The 25,568-nt window shown below is 37.1% G+C and overlaps 1 protein-coding gene across 1 annotated transcript; it reads left to right on the top strand.

Annotated features, from left to right (window-relative positions):
* Positions 1 to 166: 166 nt before the first annotated feature.
* LOC103715581 (probable ubiquitin-conjugating enzyme E2 24) lies at positions 167 to 23,795 on the top strand. The gene is made up of 18 exons (XM_008803264.4): positions 167 to 342; positions 972 to 1,727; positions 2,079 to 3,577; positions 6,843 to 6,983; positions 7,118 to 7,264; positions 7,349 to 7,591; positions 7,675 to 7,738; positions 8,171 to 8,310; positions 9,952 to 10,263; positions 10,412 to 10,649; positions 15,100 to 15,403; positions 15,477 to 15,582; positions 20,647 to 20,781; positions 20,904 to 21,344; positions 21,468 to 21,531; positions 22,530 to 22,669; positions 22,780 to 23,091; positions 23,262 to 23,795. The coding sequence occupies exons 3-18, from the start codon at positions 2,090 to 2,092 to the stop codon at positions 23,550 to 23,552; spliced, it is 4,566 nt and encodes a 1,521-aa protein (XP_008801486.3). The 5' UTR covers positions 167 to 342; positions 972 to 1,727; positions 2,079 to 2,089; the 3' UTR covers positions 23,553 to 23,795.
* Positions 23,796 to 25,568: the final 1,773 nt, after the last annotated feature.

Here is a 25,568-nt window from a genome sequence, read left to right as displayed (position 1 = left end):
GGGAGGGAATCGAGAGAGCGAGAAGAGGAGGAGGAGATTGCCAGTCTCGGTGTCCCCCGGCGATGGTTGGGGGTTTCGGTGATGGGCTGATGGGTATGGCTGGGGGAGGGATCGGGCCTCTCACGTAAAAGCCCCCCCCCCCCCCCCTTCTCTCTCTCTCTCTCTCTCTCTCTCTCTCTCTCTCTCTCTCTCTCTCTCCGCGTCTGCTCTTCTCCTCTCTCTTCTCGTCTCCTGTGGCCGAGGCCTGCTGTGGCTACTGTTTCTTGAGAAGAAACAGAAGGAAGGAGGTGAGAAGCCGGTGGATCGTAGTTTTTGGCTCCAGTTGTGGATTCGGGGATCGTGGTATGGCTCCTCTACTTGGATATTAGCTTTGAATTCATTTTTCTGGGAGTGGTTTTGGCTTTTGATTTTCTTTTCTTTGTGCTGTTTCTTGGTTTTGTAGGTTAAAAATTATTTTTTGGGGAATTTAGATACAGGGAGATTGGATGTTTCTACGAAAAATTTGTATCTTTTGTCAACAAACTTGATTCTGGGATCCGTGATTTTTCCCCCCCTTAGTTTCACGCGATTCAGGTCACCTTCCAGTTTGATGTTGGATTAGTGACTATTAAAAGATGGTTTCTTTCTCCATTGTTAAGACTTAAGACTATTGGTTTAATTATTTTCAGTTACATGATTGAATTGCCTTAACTGATATTGATTTTGACGTGAAATTACGCTGAAATATTAATAGTTCTTGTTGATCAAATGGCCTTGTTATTTTTCACATTTCCGAATCACTTATTTTCTTTTTACATAAAAGAAACATTACTGAAGCTTTGTGATATCGATCTTTTATATTCAAAGAAAAGATCTGCAATTAAATATTTTATTTTGAGAAAAGCTTTGCCTAGACTTGTTTGCATATCCTTGTTATGTAAATGAAGCCGGTTAATTAAGTTGATGGTTTTGCTTTCTGAAATGATGTACAGATTGTGGAAAGCATGCTGAATTCTCTTTCAAAGGAAAGGTTACGTAGTAGATGACAGGTTGGGTGACGGTGTCATCTTCACCTCACAGGCTGTGGAGTGATTTAAGTTGCACTTTCTAGCCATCTTTGACACATGAAGCCACATGAGGAATGGTTTCTCTCTGTTGGGCAAATCTCCTTTGGCAGCCACATCAGAAATGGTTTCTGGGATAAACTTTTCTTTGCAGGGCAAATCTCCTTTGGCATTGATTATCAAGGATAAATACTAGTTTCGGTAAAAGCATCCGATATTAGCAAACTTAGCTATTCAAGAACATTATCTGTGGTCGGTATATGCAGCATATTCTGCTTTGTCGGGCAAATCTCCTCTGGCAGGGAAGAAACTTGTGAAAAGTTTTTTCTTTTTTTCGGGCAATTCTCCTTTGGCAACAAATATTTCATTTTGCAGGGCAAATCTCCTTTGGCAAATAGCAATTAAAATCTGCTCTCAAGGGCAAATCTCCTTTGGCAGTAACAGAATCAGATACAGGTCAAACTCCTGCATCTTTTATCTGGGCAATTCTCCTTTGGCACGAACATCACAGCATATTACTGATACAAAAACCAGTTGATGTTCTGTATGGCTAGTTAGTTATTGTGATATCATCAGTTCATCTCCGAGAAGTAAGCTTGAACATAAAAGTTTGGGAGCTGAATAAGTGTCTGCCCATTTGTCTCTACATGTCAATTTGACTTCTGAAAATAATCAAACTTAAAGGTAAGTAAACTTCATTTCTGTCTTTCTTGTTCTTATTGTAATTCTAATAAAATATGAATATTCTTTGTGTAAATTTAGAGTGGTTTGAATATTTTATGATATTTCCCCCTATGGTAGCATCGTTTTTACTTGTTTAACTAATTTGTGGTATAGGAATTACTGGCACCTTATACATTGTTTGGAAGATTATCTACATATAAAGATTGGCTTGGTGTTTATAGCAGAATTGTAGCTAGCATGCTATACATTCGGTCCCTTCTTAGTTATAAATTAGTTTTGTTGAACACTGGCTGTCTATGTTAGCACCTGTGATATTATAGATGCTGAAATAGATCTAATCACTTGTTACAGGAATTTAAAAGATGGATCTGCTTGTTGTTGACTCAGAGAGTGAGGCCTACACAGATTCCAGTGATAGTGAGGAACAATATGACACTGAATCTGCATATGGTGGGCATGCTCAGAGCATCCTGTCAAGTCTGGATGAGAGCATTGGAAAAATTGATGACTTTCTTGCATTGGAAAGAGGCTATGTACATGGTGACATTGTCTGCTCCACCACAGATCCCTCAGGGCAATTAGGCCGGGTTATGGATGTTGATATGATTGTAGATTTGGAGACAATTTCTGGTGAACTGATAAAAGATGTAAACAGCAAGAAGCTTCTTAGAGTCAGGTCCTTTGCACCTGGGGACTATGTAGTTCATGGGTCATGGCTGGGAAGGGTGGAGAGAATATTTGATTTGGTTACAATTTTGTTCAATGATGGGGCAAAGTGTGAAATATTGATGAGAGACTCAGAAGTTTTAACACCTCTTTCTATGAACCTTCTGGAAGATGCACCATACCCATACTATCCAGGTCAGCGTGTAAGGGTTAACGCTCCAACAATTTCCAAATCTGCGAGATGGTCGTGTGGCTCATGGAAGGTCAGTCGAGATGAAGGTACTGTTTCCCATGTGGAAGTAGGATTAGTGCATGTTAATTGGATTGCTTCCATCATGATCAGCTGGGGCATCCATTCATTAACTCCTCCTCGTTCCCAAGATCCGAGAAACCTTACTTTGCTCTCCTGTTTTCCATATGCAAATTGGCAACTTGGTGATTGGTGTACAGTTTCAGTTGATTACTTCCATGATACACAGGTGACTGCTGAAAAGTCAGCACCTCTGAATGCTGCCCCAAAGAGCCTGACCAAAATGCAGAAGGAATTGGGAATAAATGGTCGAGACTATAAGCAGATGTACGTCATTGCAAAGACCAAGAGCAAGGTTGATGTCCTGTGGCAAAATGGTAATTACTCAGTTGGTGTTGACCCACGATCCTTATTCCCAGTGAATAATCTTGGTGATCATGATTTTTGGCCAGAGCAGTTTGTGTTGGAGAAGGTCACATTAGAGGATGTGCATGTACCAAGGCTTCAACGCCTGGGGATTGTGAAAAGTGTGGATTCACATGAACGGACTGTGAATGTGAAATGGATAGCCCCTGAGGTTAAACAGGCTGTTGATTTTACTGGTGCATCTAGTGTGGAGATGGTTAGTGCTTATGAGCTGGTTGAAAATCCTGACATCTCCTATTCCATTTGTGACATTGTGTTTAGACATGTTCCAAATTTTGAGAACATGGAAAATAACCTTGAGGTCCATAGTTTTGGGCAGAGGCAATTGCATGTTGTACATGAGCAAATACTAAACAATTCACTTCTGGGAAAAGATGCTCTTCAAAAGAAGCACATTGATGAAACTCATGACGAAGATTTTCAAGGTTATTTATCATATATAGGCAATGTCATAGGTTACAGGGATGAATGTATTCAAGTAAGATGGGCTAGCGGTATTATATCTAAGGTAAGCATAATACTGCTAATGATTGTCTCTTCTTAAATTCTAATGTACTCCATTATTCATATCTCTTCTTGAGCAAGGAAATCTATTAGCTTCAACAAAAACCTGGATGTTACGTCAAGTAACTTAAATACCTAGTCTGCATATTGGTTTCATTATTGCTTTTCCTCTCTGAGTTAGTTTCTGAAACTGTCGAGTCAGTTTAGCTTATATGAAGAGAATAGTCACATTGGTTTACATACTATAGGGCCTCTACCTTGCTCATATGCTCCAGCTTTGGTGAGAAAGAATGTGAATGGAAGTAATTGCCTAGTTCACTATATGAGTGTCATTAACTTTTTCATGTTGTCCAAAAGAATGCATTCCATTCTTTCTCGTGATAAAGCAAGTAGAGTTCGCTTTTTCCACTTTCTTACTTTCTTCCAGTAAACAGCAAAAAAAATGTCATACTACTTGTCTTTTCTGGGTCAGTCATGCTTAGCCCAGAAACCATAGTGGTGTGAAAGATATTAGTTGAGGACAGCATAACAAAAATGTGACTATCAGGTGATTATTAATGTTCTTCTTGATGTCATGTTATAATCCTTGATGGTCTTATAAAGTGCAGGTCAGAGAAAACCTTGATTCCTGAAATCTCTCTCCTAGAAGCTGCCCTTAACAAACTCTTGTTTCCTTTGGACTTTGTGAGCCTTATCTTTGATAACTTGTTCTTCTATAGCTTTTTCCAGCTTCCATATCTTGCATTATGAAGATTCAAACACTTAAACGATTTCTAGCAGCTTATTTGTAAGAATTGCAGTTCTGCTTCGGTAGCTTTTTTAGAAAGTTGTTTCCTTATTTCTGCAGTGCATGTTTCCGTTTCCATCCCGATTCCTGCTTTAGATTTCTAATCAGTGCTCTGCTGGAAGCCTGGAATGCTAGGTGAAGAAGATTAAGACATAATTAGATGCTTTTTATCCAATCTCTTTTACTATTATACCTCATTCTGGTGAAGAGAAATATGTGAGTTATTGTCTTTATCATTGGTATTCTAAGTGCACTTCCAGTTGGTTCAAGCGGGTATCCCAGTTCTGGTCTTTTCATTTTGTGTTCTGTGAGCACCAAAATTCTTAAGAAGTTCTAAGGTTCTTACTTTAGACAGCCTTCAACCGCCTTGAGTTGATTGGAACTTCTGTTTCTTTTTGCAAGCTGTGATGAATCAGAGCATTCTGTGAGCACCACTCGTCCCACTTAGAGGCGTGGCAGCTACTTGTCAGAAACAATTTTAGTTGCTGTTTCTTTTTCACTTTTTGCTCCATGCCTTTGCTTTTGTTGTGCAGAAAAAAATGAGGATTTTTTTATTGTTTTAGTGCTAGGCTTGTTTCTTCTATAATAGAAAGGTTTTTTTTTTTGGTAGATTAAATGATAATTGGGAGAAATGCATTTAAATTTTAAAGTTAAAAAGTACCATTTGTTTGTGCTTTGTTACTAAGGTTATGTATAGTAACCTTAATGTAAAATTTACCTTCAATGTTTGGCGAAGTCAGAGTTACTACATATTAAGGAATAGCACAACTTTATCTGAAGCAACACTCTTACGGGATTTTCATGATTAGAAGATGAATCTAATGCATTATCATAAACATTTTTCCAACAAATTAATAAGTTATTTTTTAGGTGCAGAAATTAAAGTAGAAGTCAAAGATAGATACATCCATACATATACTATATTTGTTTCTCACATTTGTTTCATCATTTTGTAAACATTTTGTGACAACCATCTTGTAGCAAACAGGAGGAGGTTCGTCTGGAAACTCTATTATTCTGAGGGTCAAGGTGAAAACCTAACCACACTGAAGATAAATTTTGCTTGAAGGGGCTTGCATGTAATTAGGGCAGATTTCTTGTGTGGAGAATGGAAAACTATTAGTTAAAGGTAAAAAATAAATCTAAAATCTAAGATGAGATGCTACCCGCAATTATGAGTGTCATATACACATGTATTTAAGACTTGGCTAAGAAAAAGAAGTTTTGGACCACAAGGGGTTGCAGAAAGTATGAATGTAAGATGTTTGCTGTATTTAAGTATCAAGGTGCTTGTATTATATGTACAGATAAGTAGTTCAAGATCTACAATCAATAAAAAGATGGTATGGTTTAATGGTTGATGATCTGGCCTGCAAAGTCATTGGAGATTTTTTATGAAGTTTTAAGAATATCAAGGTCAAGAATGTTCTGCAGCTGAAGAAAAAAAGGATTTGCTAGAAGGTTTGGATGAGCAAAATAGTATCTGTTAGAGAACCAAGGATTCTGAGGTGGGGATAAAGGCAAAAACTGTCCATTCTTGCACGTTTAAGGGAAGCACTTCTGTTTCAGTGGTGATTCATGGGGTTGTCATGAGGTAATATGTATTTCTACAGATTAACAGTTAAGGTAAAACAGAATAAGTTAGACCAAACTCAGGTTGATGTCTTATGCAAGGCTACGCAATCAATAATCCTAGGAAAGGGGTAATATCAGAAAGAAAATAAATTGGAAATGAAATTGTTCCATAAAGTGGCCTTCTTGAATCTGAGCCAAGGTGGATGATATTGAAGTTATATGCTGAAATGTCTTCAAGTTTTGGTCTATATGGCACATTGATGATGCCTGGGATGGGGAAGGATGTGGTAAAGTTGCATCAGCAGATCTAAGATTTATATGGAATCCAGGATTGTGTGGCTGTTGCAAATCCAGTCTCTAAGGTATAAGGTTGCTTTGAGCTATGCCTAATAGTTTCTTGCCAAATGCCAGCGTGGTGATTTTTGGTTCTTTACTGGTTACCTGTAAAAAGTGGAACATAGTGGGTTGTGTGTACAAGATAAAATTTGTGTTAAAGAAGGATGGTGTCCTTTCGTCTGAAAAACCCATGCTCCTTTCTGCAGCATTTTGAAGAATGATATCTTGCTGCCCCCTTGGATGTAGATAATCTAGCCAAACAACATAACTCTTCTTTTGGTGTAATTTCTTTTGACTCTCTTCACTTTCTATTAGAGGAATATATTTATCTTCTGTAAGTTCATCATATGTAGAATTAGGTTGTGGCATTGCTCTTTCTACTTGTATTGCTCTTAGGAGTTACTTAGACAGCAATTAGTCCACAGAGTCTTAACTCTTAAGACACAGCCACAATGCAGTCTGTGCCTCTTTGTTAACTATTCTGCTTTTATTACTGTGTCATGTCCATATACCTGAAGGACCTCCTGCCCAGTAAGATTAGCACCTTACTTTCTCTTTCTGATTACTGCAGGTTCAGCCTTTTGAAATAATTGGATTAGATAGACTTCTTGATTCTGCTTCCACACCATCATCTATTGAGGAATCTATTCCTGCAACTGTTAGCAAAGAAATAGCTGAGCAAGAGAAACAATTATTGCATAAGAAAGAAAAGGTTAGGTCTCAAACAAATCCCTTTTCCAAATCTCATTACAAACATAGTTATTCAATGCATTTGTATTCTGTAAATGCACACATTGCATATTGCTTGGATAAAGCGAATTTAATTGCTTTGAAAATGTTTTTTAGGATATTGTAAATGATACCAGTGAAGATTGCTTGAAGAATGTGTGGAGAAGTACTGCCTTTTTGTTTCCCCAAGCAGCTTTTGGATTCCTTACAAATGTTGCTGCAAGTCTATTTGGTTCTCGTGGTTCCACTTCCCTGTCTGGCTCGGTTAAGTCTGGTTACTTTGACTGGTTTTAGTAAAAATAGGAATGCTTTCTTGTAGATCTGAACCTCATGTGTTTTACCTTCCAGAAGAAAGGAGTGTCCAAGTACCAGATTCTGAAGAGAGAAGAACTTAAATTAGATCTACATGATTTAGATATGGAAAATTTGAAGCAGCGAGTAGAAGAAGCTAAAGCTGCTAAACAGAGTGAAGAACCAACATTTTTATCAGGCAATGGCACACCAACAAACTTCAAGCAATTTGATATTGTTGACGACTACTCAGATCATCATTTTGTGAATAGTACTGGCAGTAGTTTGGTATCATCCCAGGTAAAAGATTGATGCAAGTTTGTTGAATTCAGATATTGCTACTAGCATTCGAATTTCATATATTTTATCTCCTGTTCTTCCAGGTAACAAGAGGTTGGTTGAAGAAAGTTCAACAAGAATGGAACATCCTAAAGAAAGATCTACCAGGTTCATTCTCCGTTTTAGTTCCTATGTTTGGTTTTATCATAAATACATTCCATTATCCTCATTATATTACCATTGGTGCTTTTATTATATTTATGACAGTTCTTAGGCAATCAAGAAAATATCAATTCTATTTATTGGACACTAGGTTACTCTTTCTAGAGTCGCCACTTGGTTAATTACGGAAAGAACTTTGCTTGTTTTGTTCTATCCTGCTTGTTTTTTTGTATGTTATAACTATGCGTTTGAAACAGTTGACATTATAAATTGGTATCTAACATGTACATTAGGATCCTCTTTGACCATTCTTTACAATGAAGCAAAGGTAGATACAAGCAGATTTGGTTCTACATGAATTTATACAAGTCATTGTATTAAATGGGAATGCATAGCAATGTTTCAGCTGATAATGGCATGCACTTTACACTTTGGCAGATAGTGTTTATGTCAGAGTTTATGAGGAAAGAATGGATCTCTTGAGGGCATCAATTGTTGGAGCACCTGGAACTCCCTACCATGATGGTCTCTTCTTCTTCGATATTTTCTTTCCTCCTGATTATCCTCATGAACCACCTGTAAGTGTGCTATTTGTTAGTCATGGTTTATGCCTGATCATAGCTACGCAACTCTATAGTTTCTTCTGTTTTAGTTGGTTTGGTTTTTCTTTTTATTTATTTATTTTGGTTTTGTGGTTTTTTTTTTTTTTTGGGGGGGGGGGGGGGGGGGGGAGGGGGAGGGGGATGATGGGGGTGGGGAGGTATTGCTTCATGGAAGATACATAAAAAATCATTTATGTGGGTGCGATAATTTCATACTCAACTATTGCGTAATTGTAATTTCATGAAAAAGCTATTCTTATCCTATCTGAGATGCGTGCTGTGTATGGATTTCTATATTTCATGCCTTTAATGCATAAAACTGCCAGATGTTTGTGAGGTTTCTTTCTTGGTTTTTAAGTGTGAAGTTTGTAATGTTTGCAATGTCCAATGCATGGAATCTACATGTATGTAAGCATGCCACTTTTTGGAGGTTTTCATAGTGTCAGCGACAAGGTGAATAGGCGATTCAAATACCTAGCTAGTCATATTGGTCAGTGAGGTCTGTGAGGATATGTAATTGGAACTAGCAATAGACCAGCATGTATGAAATGGATGTGAGCACACTAGATGGTTTTTGATGACATTATGTTGATAGCTATTATCGTTTTTTTAAAATAATAATAATAAATATGAATATGATGAAAAAAGGGAAAATTATGGGGAAAAAAAACATGAGAGATTATTTGAGATGGTTATAGCCAACCACTATCGTTGTAAAATTTAATAATGCATATTGTCCAATATAGAGTTTGTCGCAAGTGATTTTAAAATCTATATATTTTGCAATTTTAAATTAATAAACACAAAATGTCATGGAAAGGAAGCAGCCATAATATCTGAAATTTAAAATTGTAAGAATACCTGGTGCAAATTGAATGCATGTATGCTCAAAATATTTTAAATCTCTGAAGCAATATGCATTAATATTAAAAGGTTACTATGTTTTAGCATAAAAGTGTTTTTCACTTCATAGGAACTAACTTAGATGACAGATTATTAAGATGAAATTGTTTCTAGTTATTTGTTTACAGGTTACTTATTTTATTTTCTTTTTTCTTTAGTCCAAGATTGCATAAATTGCATTTATGCAACTATCAAGGCCTTCTTTATGCGGTGCATCTCAAATCAAATCGGAACTGGTTTAAACTGGCTTTTAGTGCAAAACCCTGTCAGTTTTTCCCATGAGCAAACATCGTACAGGTCAACAGGAGTACACCTTACCACTGAGCTCAACCAAACTGCTTAAAAAAGATGACCCTTGAGTAGCAAAGACTTTGAGAAACTGTATTCCATTCACTCATTTCAGTTTCTTCATTTCTTAATCCTCACTATCAATTGTACTGAGGACTGATATCCCAAATTAAAGCACAACAGGTCGGTTAGAGATCTGAATTGGTTTGTTGCTTTATAAGGCAATGCCCAAGTTTTGGTGTCATGAGTCAATGTATGATGCTTCAAATGCAGTCTTTGTTGCTTAGAATTCTTAAATATATGGTAGTTTCAGTTGTTTCCTATATTATGACAAACTAATCAGAAAGCCTACATAAATATACTGCACTGGACCTGAATATTAGAGAAAGCACTTTATTAAAGGGAACCTGCTTAATCTTTCTGCAGCTGGTTCACTACAAATCTAGCGGGCTTCGATTGAACCCAAACTTATATGAGTCGGGAAAGGTCTGTCTAAGCCTTCTCAAGACATGGACGGGCACTGGCACTGAAGTCTGGAATCCTGAAAGCTCCACCATTCTTCAAGTACTGCTATCTATTCAGGCCCTTGTTCTCAATGAGAAACCATATTTCAATGAGGCTGGATATGACAAACAGATTGGTAGAGCTGAGGGTGAGAAGAACTCCATCACATATAATGAGAATGCTTTTATACTGTCATGCAAGTCGATGTTATACCTCTTGCAGAACCCACCTAAGGTAGCCTCGCATCTCTGATGTGTAGTATTTTAAAGTGAAATGAATCTGTTAGAAGATATGATTGCTTCTTCCAGTGTCCATTAAACTAGTTTGTAAGCTTCAGCAGCTCCTAGAGCCCAGCTGACTTGTTTGTTTACACTCACTGCAGCATTTTGAGGCACTTGTGGAGGAGCATTTTACTCGTAGGTCACATGATATTCTTGTTGCCTGCAAAGCTTATTTGGGCGGTGCCCCGGTTGGACATGCTTACAAATGTGCAAAGGTGTTAGACCAAGGTCTGGAGAGCTGTTCCTATGGTTTCAAGATCATGCTTGCAAAAATTTTCCCAAAGCTTATAGCAGCCTTTACAGAAAGGGGGATTGATTGCAGTCAGTTTCTTGACCAAAGTTAATGAATATCCTGGTACAGATTAGGACTTGAACTGATTTGGGTATGTCTAAAGAGGTTTGAAAACTATTGTGTGTACTTAACTATGACTGCTTCTGTGTTGCTGAGGAGACATCAAAGTAATATTTGTCAGTATAGCTCCTACACTTGTGTATATTGATTTGTATCAGTAGACTGAATTCTAAATCCAGTGTGATACTTTGATTGCCAGTTTGTATCTGCAAGTAGGAGCTGTGTGTGTTGGTCTGAATTGAATTTATTTCTAGAATGATATGTATGCAATGTTTTCCTTGTATATACCAACTTCGGTTAGGCTTTAAAGTATTTTCTCTTAGGGTTTAGGTGACATCTCCAGCACTAAGTTATTAGTTTCAGTTGCTATTTGATTATTTTGCTGCTCGTGTTTCCAGTACATAATAGATCTCTCTCTCTCTTTATGTTATCCTACAATGCATTCGTCAGTCCAAGGTCCAGTACAAGCAGCACCCCGAAGTTTATATTGTCTGAGGTAATTAAGCATACTTAGTTGTGCAGGAAGCAGTGTCACTGACAGATAGCCTTCTAGTATATGTAGCTGGAACTTCGTGAGTTGATCTTGCTGAAAAGATATGACCAGATGCAGTGTCTCAAGGAGAACGGAAGCATTTGTAGCTACAAGCTTGTTCTTGGACAGGGAATTGAGCGTATTTAAGCTCTCTATAGAAGTGCAGATCTGTCACGATTCAGGAATCGCGTTCGGTGTAAGCAGGAGTGATGAACAACCGGTATGGGCTTAGTTTGTTCTTTTCTTTTCCTGATTGAAAATTTCATTGGGCTTGGAACACTGCACAAAAGGAAACATCATCTAAAAATGATTTTTTTCTCTGTGAGAGAAAGATCTGCCGCGCCATACTCTCCCAATTCCAAATGTTTCAAGATAAGATTCGAATCCAAAATCTTTGCTTGCTAAGCAGCGGTTCCCGTCCATTGGGATAAACCCCATTTCATGCTATTTGAAAATGAATAATTTTGCAGTCTTTGATGCTGGATTAATTGGTGAATTCCACCATGAATAACCTATGGGTTGTATCATGAATTCCAACTACGAAGAGCTCATATTTTCGTTCCTTGTGGGTGATTGAAACTTTCAAGGTTTGAAACCTCAGCGAGTGATCATAGAAGGAAATGCAAATCGGGGACAAGTGCTATCACCCTATTGGCTTAGCATTGCCCTTTGTTTTCTACCCTAGAAGTCAATAGTGTTTTTTTTCTTTTTCTTGAGAACCTAGAAGTTAACAGTAAGAAGACTGATTAAATTATACCGAAACAACACATCGGAGTCCTTCATCCTTCATCATTCAGGCCTCAATGTGCACAATTATTAAAGCATGCATGGAATGGTCAATGCTCGGTTTCTAGAAGTGAAATAAACGACACCTTAGCACGTCAGAAAGGTTCGGCCAGGAGCGAGTGCGTTACGCTGACGCTAGCACGAAAGCTAAAGACCACGTGTGCTGCGCTTGGGACTCAGTACTTCTAATGCGCTGCTCGAAAGTGAAGTACAGTGGGTATCCTTCGATCTAGCTGTTTGATCTGGATCAGACGATCGATAATTACTCCTCCGCCTCTCTAGTTGGTGGCTGTGAAGTGTGAAGCGGAAGCCGAACGAACGTCTCGAATCCCGACCACCAGGTGAGGATCGAGGCAAGCGACTCAGCTGCATCCGGAGAACATGCGACTTGATAACTAATCGTATACTGACGCGTGTACTGACGCGTTCTTTGACCGCCTTACAATTTGCGTCATTTACGTACATCTTGTTCGGCGTTTTTCAGCGGATCTAACTCGTAGGACGAAGCGATCGCTGTAGGGGGCAAAGGGGTAATATCAGTTTAAAGAAGGGGATTGATAAAATAATAACCACTAGATGACGTCAAATATGTCAACCAAGTGTATTGATATTTCCACCCACTTATGATGTCGGTTGCACTTTTTTTTTTTAACCCAAGAGAAAGTGCCTCCGGTAAAGTTAGATAACGAGACAAGGCGGGTTCAACGAATCGTGCCCACAATGGATAAAACTATAAAAATTAATTTTTTTACCTCAGAGAAGGAGAATCATGAATATCTGAATTGGATTGGAGACAAAATTTTATTATATTCGTACCCATAATGGATCCACTATGATTGAATAAAACCTGCCTCATTAGGATCGAGCTGCATCAGATATGCAATAGAATAAAGTAAATTTTACTGTCCTTAGTTCCTGATATAGCACCTCAATAGTTCAAGACTTCATCACCCTCCTTCTTAGTGCACTAGAGACCAAAGTGGACGAAGGCTGAAAGGTCCAATATCTGGCTTAAACAAAGGGCAGATCTTGACCTAAGCGTTGGAAGTCTTGGTTGGATGCATAAATGACCTTTTTTGCAACCTTTATTCCTTAGTGTAGCTGGCCTCGCATCAGGGCTAGAATGTCTCTTCCACGAGCTTGCAAAAAAAAAAAAAAGCTGTTAATTAAGTTTTTACCAAAAAAATATTTAGCTGCCTGTAAAACAATACAAGGATTGACATATATGATGTGATGCAGGATGTGGCTTGGAAAATAGTATTGGCATTGGTTATCTATATTTGAAAAGATCACTTCATGGATTAACAAAATGGCTTGATGGATACATGGATACAGTCACCAAATACTTGACCTACATGGATAAGGTGATAGCTTCGGGCCTCATCTTCTATCCGGATCTGATAATCCACTGTTATAATTAAAATATTGTAATCTTGGTAATTTCTACATCATTGGCAATCATGCAGTTGACACTCAATTAAGTTTTACTAAAGTTTAACTTTAGTGAATTTATAACAATGAGATCTTTCAGTCAATTTTTTATGCTACTATATTAGAATTAATGTTAGAAGATAGAGAATATATCTATTATGGTGTTTCCCAATATACTTCTTTACTATTGATTGTTTAATTAAATTTATCTACTTACGAATTATATTTCTAAGCTTGCTCCATCTCAATATCCTGATATATCTCTTTTTCAAAATCTCAATCGTTACCATATTTTTTATACTGCAGCTGTTCCTTTTTTTCTTACCATATGATGGTTGAGATTTATGATAATGAAACAATAATATAAACAACATTGATATCGATCCATGGCTTTAGAATCCATACAGTCTAACCTTCAATTAAATGTTGACATATATTTAAGGAAATGAAGATATTACTCTTAGACTATATCTGAAGTCTTTAATTTCAAACTTATTATGCATATAGAAATAAATATTCAAATCAATAATTCTATCCTTTTACTGAATTTAAGTTTTTAAATTTTAAAAGTTGGCAATTTTTGAAAAATGCTTGGTTTTTAAAGTAAATGGTTTAAAATGGGAATAATATAGGATGATAAAGAGAGAGAATAATCTTGACTCGAAAATTAGAATCTAACAATCTACTTTTCCTTCTTCAAAAAAGAAAAAAAAGAGAAAAGCTGCAACTTTCTTACAAATCACTTGGTGATTGTACCATAGATTCGTATTCAGCTCCTATCTTCATTACCATTTGGGGTATAGGGCATTTTATTTTATTTTATTTTAATTATTATGGTAAAATCCTCAATTTCATGAGTGAAGGACATATAGGAAATAATATGATAGACTTAGCATCTACAATTCATAATTTATAATTTAAAAAAAAACACAAAAACAATCACAAAATATTATAATCTATACATGCATCTAAAGCGGTCTTTAACATTCCCTAAAGAGTGTCATTATATTTATACATGGCTATTAAGCAACTTTATGCGGTAATTTGGGTGCACCCAAATGGTGACATGCAGCATAGAATCTTACGGTAATTATCCGCAACCGATAACATTCAAGATAAAATCTTGGACGATTCATATGTTTGGTGCAAACATTGAGCTCTTGCATCTCATTCATATCCACTCTTACATTAAAAAAAGGTCTGCAGGTAGATTTTTTTTTTTTTTTTTTGGTTAAATGAACCCACTCATTACACTTGCCAAAATAAGCCAACTCATTACATTTGCGAAATGAGATTTTTGTTAGGAACCCTAATTTATTTAGCTGATAATCATGTATGACCCATCCTTCACAGAGTCCTCAAGGGGGGGGTGTCATAGTTATCGCCAAGTACTATTTGAATTAATTTCAAGTGTTTAATATAAACTATAATGCACTACTTAATCGAATCATGACCATCCATCAACTGCTTCTTCCTCTCAACTGATTGCCGGGATCACAGTCATCATGCGTCGCAAGCTGGACGGAGTGGGATCACCGTTCACACCATAGTCCATACCAATTAGGCTGGTCATCGGACATTAGCTATGATGAAACGGGACGACCCCTTTTCGAGTTCGAACACTGGTAGCGGCGGAGTTTATGAAAACAGGGGCGAACATATCAACCCTTATAAAAAAATATAATAAGAGAACAATAAAACAATAAAAGTTAGGTCCTTTGAAAATCGGAAGACCCAGACTCTCTTTTTTCCCTCTCCACCCTCTCCTCCCCATCTGCGATCAATCTCTCCCCCAATTGTCGCTTCCTCTCCCTTCCCTTCTCCCTTTTCTCTCTCGCCATCGGAGCGATTGCTTCGAAACCCTAGCTGCCGCCGCCGGAGCGGACCCCGGCGCCGATCCGATCGGAATCCCACCGATCGTCGGCATTGGTTGTTCCTGGTCGGCTCCATGGAGCCGCCGCCGGCCGCCAATTACGCCACCCACAATTCCAAGTAAGCGATCTTGGTACCATGCCCTCCGCCTCCGTTCCTCTCCGTATCTTTGAGGCTTACCCTTTTGTTCCAGGCTTCGCCTTTTCCCCGCGGGGGCGTCATACCAGGATCCGGATGTCATGGAGGTTTCCTCGTCCTCGGCCTGGAATTCCAGCCATCAGAAGCGGAAGCGGGGTCAGGTGTGACAGCACCTCTTATTTTTAGCTCTTTCTCGTCTTTTCTGGAATTCCCAATTTTTTGCGTTTGATCGGTCTTCGATTTCGACTTGATTGAAGGATCGCAACGAAATCCGTTGATGGAATTGAAAAATTTCCGATATTGATGTGCTTACTGTGGATTTTTCTGGTGATAAGTCACCCTTTTAGGTCTGGATTTGTAATTTTCTTCGTATGTAGGTCGAGACTGGAACAAGAAACTAGTTTGCTTAATGTAAGAAATATTTCTTTTTTCGATAAATTTTTATTTTATTTTATTTTACTTTTTTAAGTACTTGATTGGCCCGATTTGGTATTTCTTTGCATATACAAGATCGAAATTCCAATTTTGATTGTTTAGAATCTGGCACAATGGTTGAGTTTAATAAAAGGTTCAAGTGGTTTTCACTTTGAAGAATAGCAAAACGAGGAAAAAGTTGTAGAAAAAGGAGCAATGGATGTTTATGTTTTTATTTACTATTTGGAGATCAGAGAATCTGTTCATACATGATTCTAACTATTAGGTGGGAAGTTTCTAGATGAATTTAAAGTTCTAAACATTATTGTCACGTTGAATTCAATAACTTAAGATATTTTTATTTCGTATTACTATTACTATAATCTTGATGGACTGTTCTGAGTTTCTTTATTTTTAAAAGATGAAAATTTAATCATAGGTTTTGAATCCCATATTAACAGATTGATATTCTTTCAATTCAGTCAAAAATAAAAATATTAGCATTACATTGAATACTTCCTATTAAGATTCTTGAAAATTATCATTTGCATTGCCCTTTCTGATTGAGTGGTGGAATCATAACACTGTTTTCCAGAATTATCTTTGATGCATAGGTGCAATGACTACATTAATGTGCAGATGTAGTAAAGATGCAGATAATAAAGATAATATCATATGGCATTTGTTTTTCATCCGGATAACACATGCCATGTTTAATTCCACATTCGTGGATCCCTTCCTTTTCATATTGCCATCAAACAAAAAAATGGAGAAATTATTTTTTTTCTGGAAATATTATGCATTAATTAATTCTTGGATCATTATCAGTTAAGTAGTGAACCTAGACAATTGTTTGGGTCAGTTGGATTTTAACTCCAATTTAAGACCAATCGGGAGATCTAACATCTTGTACATATCTAGGTGCTAAAAATAAAGAATAGTCTAGATCTGAATTCTCGAGAACTGTTCCTTCTGTATCCTTCTCTCTCCTCTTTTTTTTTCTTTTGCCTAAGACTGGATGCTTTTGGAAATTTAAGTAAACATCAAATCCAAAACAATTCACCCATAAACCTTGAGCCTCCAGTATACCTATATATATATATATATATATATATATATATTTGAAAAATCTTTGAAACCATAAGCTTCACCTATATCTTCATCATGTTTGATCCTTTCTGTTAAAAAATAGTTCATTTACCCATGGGACTGTGAAAACCTCACCGGTCATCCTTGACTCTATAAAATTTTTAAAGATGTAATATCCGATAATGAGAAATTAACTTTTAGCAACTGCAGATTAGTTGGATGTGGGGGTTGATTACTGAATTTGAAGTAGGGTTGTTGAAGCGGCACTGACAACAAGAAGACCAATTTGCATTGCAAATTTGGATTACTAGGGGACAGAACTGGGTCAATTTGACTATGTTAAAATTGGATCATGATGTTGATAAAAACCTCAACACTCTGGGACTTGTGTTAATGCTGTTGAAGTGATGATCTTTATATCTGAGACAGGGTTATCAAGGTGCTCAGTGTTCCTACTCAATAGGGACCTTAATTGCTTAGGCATTGTCTAAGCACCAAGGCAAACTGCCTAGGGACTTAGATAGTCCATTTTTGAAAACACACAAAGTACATAAAAAATCAAAGTTAATGTAAATAACTTCATTTTTTTTCAAATCATACATGTAAATTACTAAATAAATTGCTATATTTAGGAGCATAGATTAAGCTAAGGCATGATCTTATCATGTACCAATCCCCTTTAATATTAGAGTGATATTTGATGGAAAAAGAAAATTGTAAAAAGTTAAATCTAAAACGTATAAGTTAAATGTAAAATGCATTAGTCTCAAAAGAAAAGCTCATAAATCACATGCTTAACACAATCCCATAATGCCATACCAAAATTGCATTACGGTAAAAATGAATAGGAAGAGGAGAAGAAAATAAATAGAAGTTGGAAAATAAATAGACAACCAGGGTAAAGAAGATGGAAAGAGAAGAAAAGGGAGAAGAATAGGAAAAAAAGAGAAGAAAAAAGGGAAGGAACTTTCAAATGACGAGAGAACATGTAAATGAAGAGGAAAAGTAAAGTATTTCAAAAGAGAAAGGGAGAACAAGAGGGAGAGGAGAAGAAAAGAGGAAGATCGAGGAGAAGAAATGGAAAAAAGCAGAAGTATTAAAAAACGAAATGAAAATAAAAACAAAAAGAACTTTTCTGGCCCTTTGGCATTTGGACAATTGCTATTAAGCAATCAGAGGGCTCCCGATGGTTGTATAGCTACTGGAGGGCTTTCTGGTGAAGGTGCATGGGTGTATGTGTGGCTGAGGAGGGTCTCCTTGCTCTAACTTTTGGGAGAAGGCTTTATGTTTTGAGTCAGTGAGCATATCAGATGAGGGAAATGATAACATTTGCAGTTCATTTACAATAAATTTCTTTCAGCCACCAGAGTGAACATAATGTAAACAAGGAACTAGAAAATAAGAAAAGTGTGTGTCCTGTGTGTCTTTGAAGAATTAATGCCTAGGCAGCCAATTCCTAGATAGTTTGGCCTCTCAAGTCCTAGGCACCCAGGCACCATTCATTGATGACACTAATTTGATTCATCACGTCCACTACGATCTGCATTAATGATGATAAACCAGAAACTTAGTTCCAAGCACTAACAACTTTGAGTTGGTTGATAATCACTACCAGCGCCAAGGTGTCAGTTGGCTGCCATAAATTGAGGCAAGATGAAAAAGGGTAACGAGGTGTGGATGTCCAAGTCTTGAGCACTGGGATAGCCAAATAGATGTAAAGGGATAATTTCTAAGTTCAAATGAGTCAAAGTGGGAGCATTGATAATGTGAAATTAATTTATTCTAGCATATCTAGTTAAGGAACAGTGGTGGAGGATGAATCGGGAGTGAGACAAGGACGCGAGGAGAAGATATCTAACATCAGATCAAGATCCCAAACAACAATCCCCAATTTGAAGTTCCGAAAAGATACCAAACACTCATAGAAGGCTTCCTAACTAGATTATAGTATATGAAGCACTATCTCAAGCTCCTTTAAGTTTCAACAACAGAACACCCTGCAAACTGATCATGGACAACATTTTACCTTCTAACAAAAGAAGGGCAAGAGTTCGTAGATGTGAATGGTAGCAGGGGATAAATTGATCTCGCAGAATAATAGGTTTTTGAAGCTACCAAAAGGACTATAGGAAGGTAAAAAGGGTGGCCTAGCGTATGAGGCTCATGCTACTAAAGGGTTTGGGGAGGGTCAGATGTATGCAGCCTTTCCCTCATGTGTGAAGAGTTTGTTTTGATGTTCCCAAACCTGTGACACTATTGAGCCAACGCTCCTCTAAAAGGACTGTACAAAGGTGATTCAGTTAAACATGAATAAGAGCCTAGAAGGTGCTTGTTAGCTTTCTTGAAGTCTCAAAAGGCTTTATTCTAGCCTATTATATTCTGGCGCCAAAAAGAATGGTTTGGAGTTGGCAGAATAAAGCTGAATAACTGGGCCTTGGTCAGGTTTATTGCAGGTTATTCACCAACCAGATAGGGCCTTACTGTTTATGCTCTGTCCTCCCATACTAATATACTTTATCTACATGTGCACAAAACAGCTAGATGGCAGCTGGAATATAGAACTGTGTGCAGTTCATACCTGTAAGACCATGAAACCATTGTTATTCACGAATGTGCCAAAATGTGGTACTTGTGGACTTACATTGAGATGCTAGTTTAAGCAATGCATTTTTTTATCTCAAGTGCTTAAGGTTTTTCTAGCAGTTTTTTGGGTGCTTGGTAGATTGTCATTAGTTTATTTTTTAGACAGATAGATAGTAATGCACATACATACATCGCATGCATACATACATCTATCACATGCATACACACATACATCAGATACATTGCTACTAATTTTGCTGACTCATGGCACTAGTGGTTTTACATTGAGGTGCTAAGTTTAAGCAACATACTTTTTTTTTTTCATCTCGAGTTCTTGAGGCGTTTCTAGGAGTTTTTGGATGTTTATTTGGTTGTGACTAGTCTTTTTCTTTTTAGAAATTTACATACATGCATGCGTGCATGCATTTGTGTTTGTGTATGTGTGTTAGATTGTGATTAGTCTTTTTGCCTCCAAGGTTAGTCTTTTTTCCTCCAAAAACATGGACGCATGTGTGCATGCATGCATGCATGATGCGGGGATGCATGCATTCATGTGCGGGTGCGTGTGCACGTATGCGTGCATGCACATATGTATATGTATATATAACATATTATAATCTGTGTGCATGTGTGGGTCCATGCTTGCTTTCTTGCTTCCTTGCTTCCTTGGGCTCTATTGCAGGTCATAGAAATTTGTTTCCTTCTATTCCGAGTTTCAATTCAATTGTGTTTTGGCATGAATAAAAATCATTGATATCCTCGAATTAATGCTTACCATTTGCTATGTGTTGCAGTAAAACTCTGGATGTTTCTTTTATCCTTTATTGAATTTTTCCCTCCTTTCTTCCATTTTCATGAATATTACGGTTAGCCATTGTAGCTGGTTTTATTATTTTAAAATAGAGAGTCCTTGGCTAGAATTTGAATATTCCATATAGTATCATGTTACTGAGATCTGTCTTTGATGATTTATTCTGTGAAGCATGAGATACAATGACCAAATGTTGTTCAATACTAATATTCAAGGATTTCTTCCTTTTTTGTTTTTGCCTGCCTTTGTGTATTAAATAATATTGATGACCGGACTTCTAGGCAATAAATTACTTGCTTGCTGAACTTTTAGTTATTTCTGCATTTAGGTTGTTCCTCATGATGTGATTGAGATAGATGGAGATGATGATCCTGATGGAGTTGTGATCATTGGTGAAAACACATCAGATTACAAGAACAAGCAACCTATGGGATACCATAAAGATTGGCAAAAGCATGTAAAGGTGCTATCAGTTCTTAATGCTCATGGAAAATCTCTTGTTCAGAATAAGCAAAGTGTAGCTTTTGCTACGAATATTATGAAGTTTCCTGAAAAAGTGACATTACTGTTTTCCTGTAATTTTAGGAAGCTTTGTCCAATGATCCTGTGGGTTCAACCTCAAATCATGACTCCATGAATGATGCTCTGCTAGGAGCCTTCAAAAGTTCTGAGCCTAGCTTACTGGATTACACCTTTGCTGATGACTATGATTATGATGACTGTGATTATGATGAAGATGATTATGAAGGATATGCATATGAGACAGAGTTAATTGATAATGATTGCAACTTTAGTTTGGCTGCTAAATTTGATGAAATGGACCTGCCTCCTGGGGTGGAGGCAACCGTACCTTGGTTAGAGAAGCCTGCATCTGAAAGGCCAAGAGCGAGCAAGCAGAAGATAGTGATTGAAGATGAGATTGATGTGAAATATAAATCATTTAAACAATTTGATACTGTTCAAGATCATTCTGATCATTATTTTAGCAGACCAGAGCTTCTCAAACATATTCCAACAGTAAAGAAGGTGAGCAAACGAATATCTCTTGTTTCTTCGTTATTTTTTAGTTTAAATTTTACTTAGATTGTTATATTTTCGTTTAAATTTCACTTAGTTTGATAGCATTGCCCAATTGCTTTTTCATGACAGCCAGCAAAGGATTGGTCAAAAAGGATTCAGAATGAGTGGAAGGTCCTTGAGAAAGATTTACCGGGTGAGTGTGTGTCTTGTCTGTTGCACAAATTCTGAATGCTATCATACTTGAGGTGTTTTATCTAGGCTTTGCTCTCAAATTTATAATATGGCAATCTGGATCCAGATGTATTATCCTAGAACCATTTTTTCTAAAAATGAATTGGCATTTCTTTTTTCCACTAGACATATTGTTTTTTTGATAGTGCTTCTACTATTAAATTATCAATGTTTTGTAGGTTTTCTAGGTTAGTCTGGATGATTTTGCATGTGATAGGGTTGGAAGGGAGCATATCTTGTGATTCATGATAAGAAATCAGCCTTCTCTTTTCTTATATAAATAGGAAAGAAAAAGCGGATGCAAATCAAAGTGTAGGGTGTGGCAAGAGGGGTAAAATATTTTAGAGAGGTGGTGTTGTCATAATCTCAGAGGGGCTAGAAAAGCTAAACTTGAGCACAAAATATCAAATGATCATTTTGACAGCTTTTGGTTAGCATTATATCGAAACCAATTACCAGAACTGAATGTGCATGAGATTTATATTTTTCATTGTTTGACTAATATAAAATAATTTACCATATCTTAAAAATTTTTAATCCAAATTTACTTGTCCTTTAGCATATAATGACATTAAAAATCATGATCACCATTAATTTCTAAGTTATTTTTATGCCTGAAGATGCTAGACTGAAGTTTTAGGCCTGACAGATATTTAACCCCGTGGTTGCATGCTTAAAGGTACATATATGAGGAAGTTTATGCAAATACTTTTTGTTGTTACCATCTTTAAGGCTTTCTTTGTTCTGTAAAATAACTCACTGTGGCAGAATTATTTGCACCATCATTGCTATATGTCACCATGGGGAATTCCATAATGTTTACTACATTGTTATATGACATAGTACATTCTTTTTTTCTACGAGAGATATTATGAAACTCGGGTTAGAAATTCTTTTGATCTTGTTTACTTTTTAAACCTGTTGCACTATTTTCATTTTTGGGGTTGTTGACTTGATCAGAGGCGATTTATGTTAGAATTTATGAAGATAGGATGGACATTTTTAGGGCTGTTATCATAGGACCAGGTGGAACTCCTTATCATGATGGCTTATTCTTCTTTGACTTCTACTTTCCTCCCAGCTATCCCCACGATCCTCCGGTATGTTAAAGTTCTGTGATTTTTTTTTTTTTGAAATTTGTATCAAAAACAACACTAATTTATTTATTCACTTTATCATCTGAAAACTGAAAATTTTCCTTAACATGCAGATGGTACATTACCACTCTGGTGGTCTTCGACTCAATCCAAACTTGTATGCATGTGGGAAGGTTTGTCTCAGCCTTCTGAACACCTGGAGCGGCAGTGGATGTGAGAAGTGGAATCCATCAAAGTCAACCATGCTGCAGGTCCTTGTCTCTATCCAGGCTTTAGTTCTGAATTCAAAGCCTTACTTCAATGAGCCAGGGTTTGCTCAGACAGCTAATACACCCTATGGAGAGAAGAAATCCCTGGCTTACAATGAAGATATTTTCCTTTTATCCTGCAAGACAATGCTGTATACGCTACGGAGGCCACCAAGGGTATGGACAGTGCTTCATCATCTGTTATGTCAGTTATTCAATATAAGACTTGTGGAATCTTCAAATTGTCTTGGAATTTTGGAAAAACCTATCTTTTGGCATCTTGTGAGCATGCAAGATTCTTCACATGAATTCTGTAACTCTGGCAGTTACCATGTTTGTGGTTGCAGAATTTTGAGGACTTCGTTGCAGGACATTTTCGCAAGTATGGACACGCAATCCTTGTTGCATGCAGAGCTTACATGGATGGAGCACAGGTTGGATGTGTTGTCGGAAATGGGGTGCAGGATGTTGATGAGGGTGATAAGAGTTGCTCATCAGCATTCAAGAGTTCGCTAAGGAAGCTCTTTGAGGATCTCTTGATGGAGTTCACTGTCAAAGGAGCTGATTGTGATGAATTTCTTGCTCAGAAAGTCAAAGATGGAGCTGCCAGAGCAGCGGACACTACTCTGAAGCTTTAAGTTCAAGTTCAAAAACTGTGGAACTGCAGAAATAATTTTGCCATGAAGGCATCTAGTTCACATCTACTTTCCATACAGATTAGACTGGATGGGAGAATCAGTATGTAGCTGCCTAACTTATCTATCATGGAAATGTTGTATGTAAATATACCTAGCTAATGATATTGATGCTTAAATCGATTATGTAGGCTCCTTATACTTTGCTTGAAATTGTCTATATAGTATATAGTATAGAGATCTTAATTTATGGTTTACTAAGTGGTGTCGTCTTATTGCATTTCTGAAACTTGTGAGGACGGTGTCCGTGTGCAGTCCTCGTCATTATGAATATTTCAGTGCATTGGTTTGGAGGACGAATTTGACGCTTGGCAGATGCATACCGTATAGGTGGTGCGGGTGCAGGATTGCATGCCACGCATGGAGTAAATATGGTACTGCATTTATTGTACCCTGGATGATGGCTACCCCTTACGGTATTTTACAGACTGAAGCATCGAAGGGAAAAAAATGCAAAAAAGAAGAAACAAGCAAAACATAGAAGGGGACAATTAGAGATAAGAGCATCACATTGAAACAGGGTTCTTGTTTTGAGAGGGATCGCTGTTGGAGAAGAATGCAAGATCAACATAGCCCCAGGTATTCTCTTTGGTGGTAGGAAGCTTTTGATTAAATATATGTCAGTGTGATGCTTTAATCTTGCATTTGCTGAAATCTAGAACTTTATTCGCACGTAGGTGCATGGTTATATTGTATGTAATGTCGCAACTACTGATTCAAGATGTTAGTTGTAAACAATTTGCTTTTGCAATTTAAGGTCTGAAATTAGCAAGTAAATAATATGTTAAATGTCTGTACATGCATGTATTTAAAAGTTAATATGAATAGTTCTTTTTTTTTTTGACAAAATAGTTCATTGTTATGTTGCGTGGAATCATTAGTCATTAATTTTCTTACAGTCCATAAACTTACCTACAAGCAACAAGTGGTCCTTTTCGTTCCATAGAGAGATCTCATGTTCAAACATTGTGGTGAATAACCACCATATGCTCAAAAGAAAGTCCATAAAATTTGTCGGAACAAACATAATACTCTATATTTAATATGTTTAATCTGCAAACTAGAAATATAAATATTTTTTAAAAACGATAATATAGCAATGCAATGTGTTCGTGTGGTTTGCATTAATATAGTTTGACATCATTTTTTCAATCTGATACAATTTTTTTCGCATTATTGGCAACTGTTTCCTGACTATAACCATCACATTAGTAAGTTGATATTTCTAAATTTAATGGTTGCTTGTGAAGATATTAAATTTTAAGTTCATGACTTTATCCTTGGCTCAAAATTAATAAATGTTTGCAAGTTGAGCTTTTTTTTCAGGAGGCGTTTAGCTGTCAAAATGAGAAAAACATAAATTATAAAACTTTGTGACAATGGAGAGGGTCAAGACCTTGAGAGATTCCACTAAATGTAGAAAATTTCTATGCTATGACTTAAGGATTTGTTGTCATATTCCACAACATGGAGAAACACAGTAATAATTTATCATTTATAAAATGATAAGATATCATGATTTTTAGATGCACGCAAACCTAAGTTTGAGAATTTCCACTATAGACAAATATTAAGAACGAGATTTGTAGCAAAGCTAAACTCAATAACTTTTTTCACTAGGAGTTTAGAAGCTAGGCTGGAGTTGACCTTGAATCTGATGCACAGCGGCACCTCATCATGAGTGATGTATATGAAAGAATGTAGCATGAGAGTGGATCATCATGAGGCTCGGGTGCGGTGTGCCTGGGCATGTTCCCAGCACGAGACTGGTGCACGTACCGTGGCCCGTGCGGTAGCATCAGCGCCTCGACGAGCCTCCGGCTTATACAACTTGAGGGCCCCGGCGCATGCACCAGTCATGCGCAGGTCCGGAGCACCGGTAATCCGGACTCGGGCAGTATACGGAACGGGTTATATCTATGGCCCTAAAGAACGAACCTACTGCCCACCCCCGAGCTT

The sequence above is a fragment of the Phoenix dactylifera genome, chromosome 4, assembly GCF_009389715.1.
Source record: "Phoenix dactylifera cultivar Barhee BC4 chromosome 4, palm_55x_up_171113_PBpolish2nd_filt_p, whole genome shotgun sequence".
In the NCBI taxonomy this organism is placed as follows: domain Eukaryota; kingdom Viridiplantae; phylum Streptophyta; class Magnoliopsida; order Arecales; family Arecaceae; genus Phoenix; species Phoenix dactylifera.
The sequence above is the reverse complement of the archived record's forward strand: the minus strand, read 5'-3'. Positions and strand labels throughout refer to the sequence as shown.